Below are 12,343 nucleotides of genomic sequence, written 5' to 3'. Positions count from 1 at the left end.
GAGGAGGAGGATGAAAGGATAAAGAAAGTGAGTCAGTCGGGTTTGTCAGACTCCCAGTGAATCACAGTGCGGCTGAATGCTGATGCACTGTTTTACAAATACAGTGACGAAGATAATGTACACACACACACAATGACACGGTCGGTGACACACACATGCATCGGCGGTGAGTCAGGGAGCGTCGCCGTGAGGGAGCTTGTTGCTTTCTGCTTCATTTATCCGTCCTGGGAAAATCACAGCGCTGACGAGTGTGTGTGTCTGTGTGTGTGTGTGTTTGGTTGTGTGTTGTAATGAAATCGGTGATTGCTGCACCTCCAGCGAGTCGGGTCGCTGTCATTAGGTGTGATTAGATTTTTGTTTTGAATCCCACCGTTGTCGTTTTGCATCTCGTTTCCTGTCTCTTCGGAGGTTTTTTTTTTTTTTTGGTGCATCTGTTTCTAACCGAGTTGCATCTGTTTGTAGCTGTTTTACGTCTCCTTGTTGTTGCTTTGCTTTTTTTTGGTGGTTGTTTTGCATCTTTGGAACCAATTTGTGTCTCTTTTTAGTCATTTTTGTGTATTTTTGTCGTAATTTTGTCTCTTTGTGATCGTCTAGCATGTCTTTGTAATTATTGTGCGTCTGCTTGTAGTCGTTTTGCATCTTTGGAGCCAATTTGTGTCTCTTTGTGGTCATTTTGTGTCTCTTTGCAGCTGTTTTGTGTCTCCTCGTAGTTGTTTTGCGTCTCTTTGTAATCGTGTCTTTGTTGTCATTTTACATCGTTGTGATTATTGTGTGTCTCCTTGTAGCCATTTTGGGCTTTTTTTGTCGATATTTTGCGTCTCTCTGTAGTTGTTTTGTATCCATTTGTAATCGTTTAACATATCTTTGAAGTCATTTTGCATCTTTGGAGCCAATTTGTGTCTCTTTGTAGCTCTTCTGGAGGTCTTTGTTGTTGTTGTTTAGCGTGTCTTTGCAGCTTGCATATCTGTAGCTGTCCTGCGTCTCCTTGTAGTTTTGCATCTTTTTGTAATCATTTCTTTAGAATCATTTTGCAAGTTTGGAGTCAGTTTGTGTCTTTTTGTAGCTGTTTTGTGAGTCTTTGTGATTGTTTTGCATCTTTGCAGTCATTTTGTTTCTCCGTGGAGTGATTCTTTTGTTTTATTTACGTTGTTTTGTGTTTGACTTTGTGCATCATTCAGATTTTTTTGTCTTATTTAGATTGTTTAGTTCTTAATTGTGGCCATATTCTGTCCTTTCGTGTCTCATTTCGGTTGTTTTATTGAACTCATCCCCGTAAACCTTCTTGATGCTGTGGCTTCAGCGTATCTCTACACCTCACTCTGACTCGTCAGTCTGACTCTGACGCTCCTGTAACTCCGTCGGTTCGTGTTCAGCCGTCCGTCCTCTGTACCTGCCTCTTCCTGACCACCTACACATCACATACGTGGATCGGAGCCGTTGGGGCTGAGCGACGTCCGGCCGGCGCCTCATCACCAGCCTCGCCGCTCGCTGCCATATGTGTTGCGTAGGCAGCTGTCAGCTCGATTTGGTTCAGAGATCACACGCTCTGACGCTGCGGCAGATGTGGCCCGCCGGCTAATTAGAGGAGAATGCAGAGATCTGTCAGAGATACACGAGTGCAGCGGTGATGTAACGCGCTGACCTGCTGCAGCTCCCGCATACGTCGAGCTGCTGTAATTAATGTTCGGGCCGTAATTAGACACTCGTATGCGGGTAATCCATACGACGGGCCGGGACACGTCCTGGTCCGGAGGCTGGAACGCTCACGTGGGGCTCATGTGATGTTTTTATTATTTTACAGACTGATAACCGGATAAACATGTTTAATTTAAAGCATTAGGAAGATGACGAAAATCGTTCTTTTCACCAATAAAACCTTCTGTTAATCCACCGCCAACACCAACAACAACAACAACAACACCTGCTTCATGTTCTGTAAAGTTACCACAGTGAGATGAAAACAACGAATGAAGACGAACCGAGAATCTAAACGAGACAAAGACAAAGCAAATAAATAAGAACCAATAATCAATGAGAGATGATAAAATTCATCACAAGCAAAACTAGACATTAAACAACTGAAATCACAGAAAGACAAACGAGTAAATAAACGTCTGAAATGAGTTTACGCTCACAGAGGCAAAGTAAAACAGTCTGATCATTAAACTGGTAACACACTGTTGTTATGCAGCAACAGTGCAAGTAACTGTTATAGTAGTAACACTAACAGTTATAGTAGTAACAGTAACAGTTATAGTAGTAACAGTTGTTGTAGTACCAGTAGCAGTTATAGTCGTAGCAGTAACAGTGTAACTAGTAGTACCAGTAACAGTTCTAGTAGCAACAGTAACAGTAGCAGTAGTAATAGCAATAGTAACAGTAGAAGTAACAGTATAACTAGCAGTAGTAACATTAACAATAACAGCAGTAAAGGTGACAACAGTAACAGTAGCAAAAGTAATGGCAGTAGTAACAGTAGCAGAAATACTGGAAGTAGTAGTACAAGTAGCAGTAAGCATAGCAGGAATAAAAGTAGTAGCAGTAGTGGCAGTACTACCAACAATACCAGCACCAGTAGTAGTAGCAGTACTAATAATGGGAGTAACAGTAATAGTGCTACTAACAGTAGCAGTACTAGTAATCATAGCTGTAGTACTAGTAGCTGTGGCAGTATTACGAATAGTTGAAATACTTTTAACATTACCTGTACAAATAGTACTAGTAACAGTAGAAGTACTAATAATATTAGTAATAGTAGCAGTAGCAGTGCTACTAACAGTAGTAGTGCTAGTTATAGTTGCCATAGTACCAGGAGCAGTAATAATATTACTAACAGTAGTAGAACTACTAAGAGTAGCAGTACTAATAGTAATAGTATTAGTACTGGTACTGTTAGTAGTACTACTAACAGTACCAGTGGTAGTACTACTTACAGTACTTGTACCAGACGTCCTCTCAGACGTCAGTAGTTCTGTAACTCTACGTCTCTCTGACGTCGTCTGAACCGAGTCGTGTTTCTGCCTCGTTGTTCCTCTCAGGCCTCCGATCCGTCCTCCTCATCCTCCTCCCTCCTCCTCTGTCGTCACCTTCTTCCTCCGTCCTGCTCCGTCTCCTTTGTCCTCCTCCGTCCTCGCCTCCTGCTCGGGTCATGCTCGCCTCCCACCGGCGTCTCGGATCAATGCGAGGTTTAGCCGGTGTCGCGCCGCAGCGCAGGTCGTGTTTTATTGAAGCTGTCGAGGTGCTGACCTTTCCGTGTCCAGGGGAAGAAAGAGGGATGGAGGCAGAGACGCTTACAGTCCAATCTATCAGAGCCGAGGCTTCTGGGCGGCTGCCAGGCCTCGCGCTCATATTTATCTCCCCGTAAACATTATGAGCACTTGATTATCTGGTAGCGGCGTGTCACAGTCTGGATATATTAGACAGTAAGTGGGCTGTCGCTGCTCGTAGGCAGCGATGGAGCACCGGCTCACAACCGACGGGAGTTCTGTGGTTTTTTTTAAAGGCGAAGACATCAGTTCAGAGCAACGACGTGTTACACAGACTGAAATGAGAAAGACAGAGACGGAAAGACAAGCTCACAACTTCATGAGGAGGTGCAAGAGAGGCACAAAGCAACCTGAAGTAGATGGAAGTAATTACTGCACAATGAACACAAAGCAACCATGACAACAACAACATTTAATGAACATCAACATTTTGTTAAAATGTTAAAAACATTGAAGAACTGTGAGATTATTTCCACTCCACAACACTGACTCTGTTGTCCTGAAGCCTCTCTGTAGCTAATCTGGAGCTATGCTGAGGGTCATCGTCCATCTGAAGACCCATTTAAAGCTTTAACTTCCTGCTGATGTCTGGAGATGTTGCTTCAATATCTCCACATCATGTTCTTTCCTCATGATGCCATCTATTGTGTGAAGGTCACCAGTCCCTCCACAGCATGATGCTGCCACCCCCGTGCTCCACAGCTGGGATGGTGTTCTCAGGCTTCAAGCTTCCTCCTTTTTCCTCCAGATGTTCTGATGGTCATTAAGGCCAAACAGTTCAGGTTTAGTTCCATCAGACCACAGGACATGTCTCCACTGATGAAGCTCTTTGTCCCTGTGTGCATCTACAAACTGTAATCTGTCTTTTCTATGGTTCTTCTGGAGTGATGTCTTCTTCCTCTCTGAGCATCCTTCCAGCCCATGTCGGTACAGGACTGGTTCCACTGTGGATACTGACTCTCTGACCAGCTTCAGCAGCATCTTCACAAGGTCTTTAGCTTCTGTTCTGGGGTTGATTCGCACATTTCAACCAGAACACTTCATCTCTGGACACAGAACCGTCTCCTTCCTGAGCCTATGATGGCTGGACGTTCCCATGGTGGTTATACTGATAGAACTGTCTGAACAGATGAACGAGGAACCTTCAGGCATCTGGAAGTTGTGATTGATTTTCCACGTTGTCACAAAAGGAAGCAGCGTGTTTGAGGTGTGCCTCCAGTTAACTCACATGTCGTCAACTAACCAATCAGAAGCTTCCAAAGCCATGACATCATCATCTGGGCTTTCCCACATAGTTTGAAGGCATCTTAGTGGATGTAGACTTCTGACTTTGAAGAGGGCAATAAAAACATCTGTCTCTCATTATTATAGCAAATAGAAATAATGTTGGTGATCCTGACTGACCTAAAACAGGAAGAGTGTTGACGTCAGACAGTGAGTCTATTTATAGTGGATGTAAACTTCTGGTTTCAACTGTACATCAATACAAATATAAATACAATGTCCCAAAAGTTAGGAAAATTGTAGAAATATGAATTTGTATTTTTACAAGATTAAAAAAAAAATCTTAAAGTTCCCTAATGTTGAAACCATTTGGCTGAAAAACAAATTTTTAGTGACCAAAAAAAAACAAAAAAAACAAAACAAAACAAAACAAAACAATATGAACAAATATTTCAATAGACATACAGATACTATGTGAGTAAAATGCCTTAAATAAGTCTGACATTATTTAAATAATAATGGCCTAACGTATATAATTGAACTTCATCTATAATGAATGCAGCAAAGATGAACTATCTGGTTCCTGAAGCGATGGAGGGACGCTCGCTGGAAGCCTGCAGCAGCTGATTTGGTTTCACTGAAAGAAGTCGATGGTTGAAACTGATTTTCGGCTGCTGCGATGCTGAAAAACGCCTCCAGAGACGCAAACTGGAGGAAAATAAGCTGCTGATTATATGCTGCAGTAAAAGAAGAAAAAAAAATTGTTTGTGCTGCAAATAGAATTTTATAAGTCCTCCCAGATCTTTGTGTTGTTTATTTTCTTTTTTTTTTCTCCCTGCAAAATAGGAAATAATGAACCCCAATAACAAACCTGCAGGATGTCTGAGAGCTTTAACCTTCTGCTGCGCCGCATTAGCATGCGTCGAACTTTTAAGCCACACATAATGCGAGCGTGAGAGCGTCTCCACTCCCTCAGATCAAAGGCTAATTGGAAGAAATATCTGTTGGGGGGGATTTGCAACTTTCACAGTTTCTCAGAGATTTTCCTGAAGGATGGAATTTAATTTCTGCCGGCCATTAGTGAGGACCTTGATGGACAGAGATCAAATAATCCCCGACCTCATGCAGATTTCATGTAATTACCGCTAAAGCATCCGCTCTTCGCCGTGTCAGGCTCGCTTTAGAGCAAACACACAGCTTTCCATCATCTAACACGCTTCATGCTGAACATCTTGCATTGATTAGCTGTGATTAACTTCAACAGCTGAACTCTTAAATCCACTTTTCCTGCACAGCTGCTCGTCAGCAGCCTCGTTTTCATGTTTCTCTCCACACGTTGCTTCTTTCTCCAGGTGTTGGTCACCCGGACATATTTACATCCAGGTTGATAACGCAGATACTGTGATAGAAAGTAACTCAGTCAGGGCAGGTGTAGTGTACCTGTCAGCCACTGAGTGATCCATGTACTCATCAGAAACCAGCAGAATGGTGGTCAAGATGGAGTCGAAAAGTCAAAGTGAATCAAAATGGTATCAGTCAGAAAGGTTTTGAATCCAAAGGGGACCAAGATCATGTCAAGATAAAGTCCAACAAATCACTATTCAGTCCAAGTCTGATCAATACCAAGAGTCTGAAAGGGGCAAAGTTCAGGTCAAGACAGAGTCCAAAAACCAGGACCCAGTTGATTGTGAGCTCCATTCGAGACTAAAACAGGTCTAATCTGAGTCCAAATGGGAGGTGAGTCTGAATCAAAACACGATCTGAAAGGGGCTGAGTTCAAATCAAAACAGATGCAAAGAGGACCGAGACCGAGTCAAGATAAAGTCAAAAAAATAAAAATGATGTGAAATCAGTTCAAGTCCGAGCAGCTCCGAGAGTCCAAAAGGGGTTGAGGATAAAAGGGGCGAATCCCAAGTTAAGACAGAGTCTAAAAACCAGGACCCAGTCCAAAAGGATGTGAGTCCAGGTCATCACAGAATTAAAAAAAAACCCTCAAGGAATGACAGTGCTTATTAAGGCAACATCTGAGCACCACCAAAGGTCTAAAATGAGTCAGTCTGAACGGGGACTGAATCTAAAAGGGGTCCAGTCCAGGCCCATTAAGAAGACCTGGGTCCAAGTCAAGATGAAGTCAAAAACAGTTTAGGAGAAAGTCCAAAAGAGTTAGAGTCAGAAAACGGTTCTAGACAGAGCTCATAATGGGTTGATTTTGAGTTGCGATACAATCTGAAAGGCTCAGAGTCCAAGTCAGATAAGTCGAGGAGTCCAAGTCCAGATAAAAAAAATACAGTTCAGAACATATTCCGAATTGGGCTCAAGTCAAACCCAGTTCCAAAAAGGAAGAAGAAAAGGTCACGATAGAGTCCAAAACACTTTAAGACAGTCCAAAAGGGGCAGAGTTTGGGTTGAGACACAATCTCAAAGGGCTTCGTCCAAGTCCAAACAGGTCTGAATCCAGGTCATGACCCAAAAACCCCAGACAGAATAACAGTGCCTATTTAGCTTCAAGTGGCTCCAAGTGTTCAGAAAGGTTTAGAGTCCGAGTCCCGTGTCCTTGTAGTCATTTGTTTCGAGTTTCTGTCGTTGGTTTGAGTATCTTTCTGGTCTTGTGATGTGCTTGTCAGTCCTTTGAACAATCCTTCTGTGCTTATGGGTGGTTGAATTTTGTCCCAGAATGCACCACATAGAAGAGTTTAAGAGTAAATGTTGCTGTAACCTGAGCTCAGCATCGAGAAAAGTTGGTTGGTTTCAGTTGGAGGTGTTTTGGTTCAGGATCATGGTTCAGTATGTGTTGTTTAGACGGAGTTCTACATCATCGTTTGGGGATCTTCCCAAAACGCGATTCACCTAAAATCACTTCCAAAGAAGGATTGTATTTCACCTTTACCTGTGACAGGTTGTCTTACGTTGATTCCTCATCAGCTGTTTTCGTTCCATGCAGATCATTGATGTATAGTCTCCTCCAGATGTTGCCTCCTTCCATCTCACCCTAACATTTCCTGTTTTTTTCCTCCCTTCAGATCCCCCAGATCAGCTATGCATCCACGGCCCCGGAGCTGAGCGACGACCGGCGGTACGACTTCTTCTCTCGCGTCGTCCCTCCAGACAGCTTCCAGGCCCAGGCGATGGTGGACATCGTCAAGGCCATGGGCTGGAACTACGTCTCCACCGTGGCCTCGGAGGGCAGCTACGGCGAGAAGGGGGTGGACGCCTTCATGCAGCTCTCCAGAGAAGCAGGTAAGACTCCCAGACGGCCGGTCCAGGTCCGGATCTGGTGGTTCTGATCCTGTTTGGTGGCGGAAAGGCAAGGAACTCCCGTATCAGTAGATACGAGTGTGTCGGTGGTGAGTGGACCACCCAGCCTCGACCAGATTACGGTTCTATACGTAAAACCTGCGTTACAGTTTGAGGGAAACGTGTTTTCTGTCGGAATACGTTTGGTTGTAATCTTGAATAAACGTGAACAAATAGAACCTTAAAGTGGGATTCAAGTCGTTCCCACATCAGACTTTAGAGTTTAGAGCAACAACCTTTAAATCAAAGGAGTTAAATCCATTAATAACTTTTAAAAACTTGTCTTGTTTTGTCTTATTTTGGTCATTTTGTGTCTGATTTCGTCTCATTTCAGTTGTTTTGTTTCTCAGTTTGGTTGTTTTTCGTCTAATTTTTGGTTGTTTCGTACGTTTTTCTTCTGGTTTTGTCTCCTATTCTGGTCGCTTCACGTCTCGTTTGTGTCTAATTTCTGTTGTTTTAAATTTCATTCTTGTCGTTCTGTATCTAACTTTGGTGGTAATTTTGTTCATCATTTTGCCGTTTTGTCTCAGTTTAGTCATTTTGTGTCCAAATTTAATAGTTTTTCATCCAGTTTTATTTCTTTTGTCTTATTTTTCATACTTTTCTGTCCTATTTTGGTCATTTTGCCTCCATTTTTGTAGTTTCACGCCTCGTTTTGTGTCAAATTTCTGTTGCTACGAATTAGATTTTGGACCTTTTCCATCTGATTTTGGCTTTGCGTCTCATTTTTTGTTTCATTTTCATTGTTTTTGGTCTCGTTTTGGTCTTTCTGTGTCAGGTTAGTATCTTACTTTGGTCATTTTATTCATCATTTTGCCATTTTGTCTCAATTTGTTAATGTTGTGCCTCATTTTAATAGTTTTGCATCTCATTTTGGTCGTTTTGCCTCAATTTTTGTTCTTTTTGCATCTTATTCTTGTCTTTCTGGGTCTAATTTTGGTTGATTCCTCTCAATTTATTTATTTTCTCTCTGAGTTTAGTTGTCAAATTTAAGGAATTTTGTTTATCATTAGTCTTGATTTTGTTGTTTTGAATCCTATTTTGGTTGTTTGATCAGTTTTTCATCGTTTTGCGCCATATTTTCATCATTTTGTGTCTCATATTCATTGATTTGTTTGGTTTTTGTGTGTCTGCTCAGTAACAAACCCCTTTACTGTTGCTGTTTGGTTTGTGCATTCTCCATTCTTTCCCTCCTGAAGTGGATTTTGTGGCTCTTCAAACTGACCAACAGTGAGGAGTTTGGTTTATTTTTATTAAACTCACCTTCCCCTCAAACTGAGAACGCAGTTCAGTCGCGTAGGAACGACACTTTGAGACGACGTGGTTAAAGCAGAGCGAGCGGAAACGCAGCCGGCTGGTGGGCAACGTTCAGAGGAACGGTTGATCTGCGGCAGGTTTCCAGCAGAAGGCGTCTCGTCTTTAGCATCCGGCTGCCTTTGTTTCCTTCGTCTCTGCGTTGGTGCTGGAAGCCGCCGTCGGGCCGATGAAGGAGCTCCCGCAGAGCGTCGCTGTGCAGCTTCAAACCTGCATTTATTGTCTCTCGGTTGTGGAAACTCGGAGGTTGTGGTTGATGTGCTGCAGCGGTTCTGCTCAACTCCTCCTGCAGCTGCTGGAGTTCTTTCATTTCAGTGAGTTGCTTTGGCTTCTGAACTTTGCATTTTGCTCCAGTGTGATGTTTAGCGCTGGGGTTTGTGTTACTTTACATTCTGACACCAAGATTTTCACTTTTCCTGCGAATGTGCATCAGTTTTAAACGTCGTTTATCTGTCGGCTCGACTACTAATCGTCAGCATCGTATTAATCGACCCTCATGTGACGGTCATGAAAGTACTTTGTTGGGTCAACCTGCTTCCTGTCAGCACTCCTGACAGACGTGAAGGTACGAGGTGTGTGTTTGAAGTGAACTTCTTTGTGCTTTTAAAGTGTTTTTGGAGCATTTTTAAAGACATTACGTTGGGTTCTTGGTAGAGCGGCAAGTTAGCGGAACAACTGACGTCTAGAGTTCAAGAACTTCCACGAGACGACTTCTTTCTCTACTTGAGAACGATACCGTAAATACTGGACTATTGAGGCACCTGAGAAAAGCTGCTAACTTTAAAAAGAAAACCAGGTTTGTACATATACAGGCCGCACTCGTCTAGAAGCTGCAGGTGTCCACGTTGGAACACGAGATATTTACACAGAGAGTTTTAATTTAAACTTTTAATTAGATACGTAGCGGTAACGTACACAGATATGTAACACGACTGGTTAAGGAAACAACAACTCCAGCAGCCCACCAGGAAAAGTCATTGATCGCTATCTTCATCTTCCTCCTGCACTGAAACCACTAAAGTCGTCTTCTTCAGAATCCCTTCGTCACTTCCTCAGTCTGTCTGTCGTGGATCTCAGCGTCACTTTGGTCTCGAGGCAAATTTGTAAAAATACGCAGCGTTCAAAAAACTAGTGGTTTATAGTCCAGACATTACGGTAAGCATTAAGCATTCAGCATTAAGAGTCAGACTTTGTCATGGCGCCCCTTTACTCCCATGATGCTCTTTGATTGCCGACACAGAACCACGAGAAGCTTCTGCTCTCTACAGGATCAGACAGCAACTGTGGGTGTTGTCTCGGAAAATGGTCCAAAATATCGGCGGATATGAAAGACCGAACAAATAAAAATCATGATGCCGCTCCTGCTTTTAACACCACGACTGACAAGGATGCATCAACAACTGTAAAATACCAACAATATTTAATAATAATGACATTATTGTTGATTTAAATGTATTTACTTCACATTTATTTGCAAAAAAGCAGACTTTCTGGACGGTATTTTTATAGTTTTGGCCAGTTTCCCTTAAGGTTAGCATGTGGATTATTGATTTTGCTGATTATTATGTGAAAATCTGTCAATTAACGGTATGTTTTTCACAATTTTGCACTTAAAAGCAGCTAAAAAGCACCAGTTTCCTACAGTGTACACGTACAAACTGCCAACATGAATCCTTTTTAACACAAAACATTTTAATATTTATATTCAGGACAGACTTCGTTGTGGTTTTCCGTCGTGTTGCTCAGCTTTTGGACGATCAGGCGTCATAATCTCCTCTAAAGTTGGTTCCTGGACCAGCGCAGCCTCCCTGTAGGTATCTACTGGAATGATTTCATTAGAAGCATTATTCGTCACACTTTCTTCAGCTGTCATCACCTCTGACGTCCGCCGTGGCTGCTCAGAAATAGCAGGAAGCACGACTCCCAGCAGCCCGAGGTCGTCCTGCTTCGTAGCTTCTCTTCTTGGCGGCGGTAATCCGGTTGATGATCCGCCGCAGACGGACGCAGCTCGCTGACGACTCTGCTGCTTTAACGTAAATAAATCCACGCTAACGAGATAAATCAACAACAGAAACGTGAAGGCCATGAGATCCAAACTGTTGAGTCACGGGAGCTTGAGAGGAGTGAACGAGGCCGCTGATCGCTCTCTGAATAATCTCGCTGACATTTGGGCGATCTGATGACTCGTCGCCGTCACCAGTCAGGGTGACATTTATGGATTATTAAAGGACACGACGCTGCCAGGAGGCTCAGAGGAGCCCCGAGATCCTCCACCGTCCTCCCGATGAAATGATCTGCACCGCTGAGCTCAGCCGGTTTATCTCCAGACAGCAGGTTGTTTCAGAGGAAGAGCTTCGACCCTGAACCATGTTATAATAAGACAGAACAATAACAGGACGTGTTGGGAGAACCTCGGAGTGATCGAGAACGTCAGTTTGTTGTCTCATCAGTTCAGAACACATGAATTCCTGCAAACCGGAGCTTTAACGCTGATAAACTGATTAAATTTAGCCTAAAAACTGGGTTTAAATCAAACAGCAGCACGACTGTGTTGGTTTCTGCTTTAAATGTTCCTCAAGTTCCACAGAAAAAAAAACTGAATTCAAAGAAGGAGAACAGGGATAAATATTTAAATCTCATTTAAAATAAATGAATAAATGAAAAAATTAAAATTAAAGAAAGGGCCTACAAGTTAAAAAAAGAAAAAAAATACAAAAATGAAAAATGACTAAAATTAAAATGTCATGATTTTGCCGTTTTAGATGTGGCAGCTTTACAATGCTTTAAAAAATTAAATTAAATTAAATTAAATTAAATTAAGGATAAAGATCTGGCAGCACCAGTACCTGAAAAAGAAATGTTTAAAAAACAAAAACAAAACAAAACAAAACAAAAAAACAAGAAAAAAACAAAACAGCAACAACAAAACAAAAACACACACAAAAATACATTTTAAAAAAAGCAGATTTAAATACATTTTATTACAGTCAACATGCAAATTAATCCTTTTTTAAAATTTTTGCTTGATATTATCTGTATTTTAACAAACAGGGAAAATCTGTAAAATAACAGTTAAATCCTGTAAACTATTTTTAAATGATTAAAAACTGTAATTTTATATTTTCAACCTGTTTTATTTTTTAATAATTAACATGTAAATGAATATTTTCTGTGATTTTACAAGATCTCATCGATGATTTAGCGAAACATGAAAAATCTGAGACAACAGTTCAAACGATTTCAGG

The 12,343-nt window shown here is 41.9% G+C and overlaps 1 protein-coding gene across 1 annotated transcript in view; it reads left to right on the top strand.

The window, feature by feature from the left end:
* Positions 1-12,343, top strand: part of LOC103368898 (metabotropic glutamate receptor 7-like) — a gene marked incomplete at its 3' end in the record, with an annotated part of 228,378 nt that overhangs the window by 64,444 nt on the left and 151,591 nt on the right. The window contains exon 2 of the mRNA XM_008297428.1: positions 7,511-7,727. Within this exon, the coding sequence (XP_008295650.1) occupies positions 7,511-7,727 (217 nt within the window). The remainder of the gene's footprint in view (positions 1-7,510; positions 7,728-12,343) is intronic.

This window comes from Stegastes partitus, unplaced genomic scaffold, assembly GCF_000690725.1.
Source record: "Stegastes partitus isolate 25-593 unplaced genomic scaffold, Stegastes_partitus-1.0.2 Scaffold1218, whole genome shotgun sequence".
Taxonomy (NCBI): domain Eukaryota; kingdom Metazoa; phylum Chordata; class Actinopteri; family Pomacentridae; genus Stegastes; species Stegastes partitus.
This window is presented reverse-complemented; position numbering and strand designations above follow the sequence as displayed.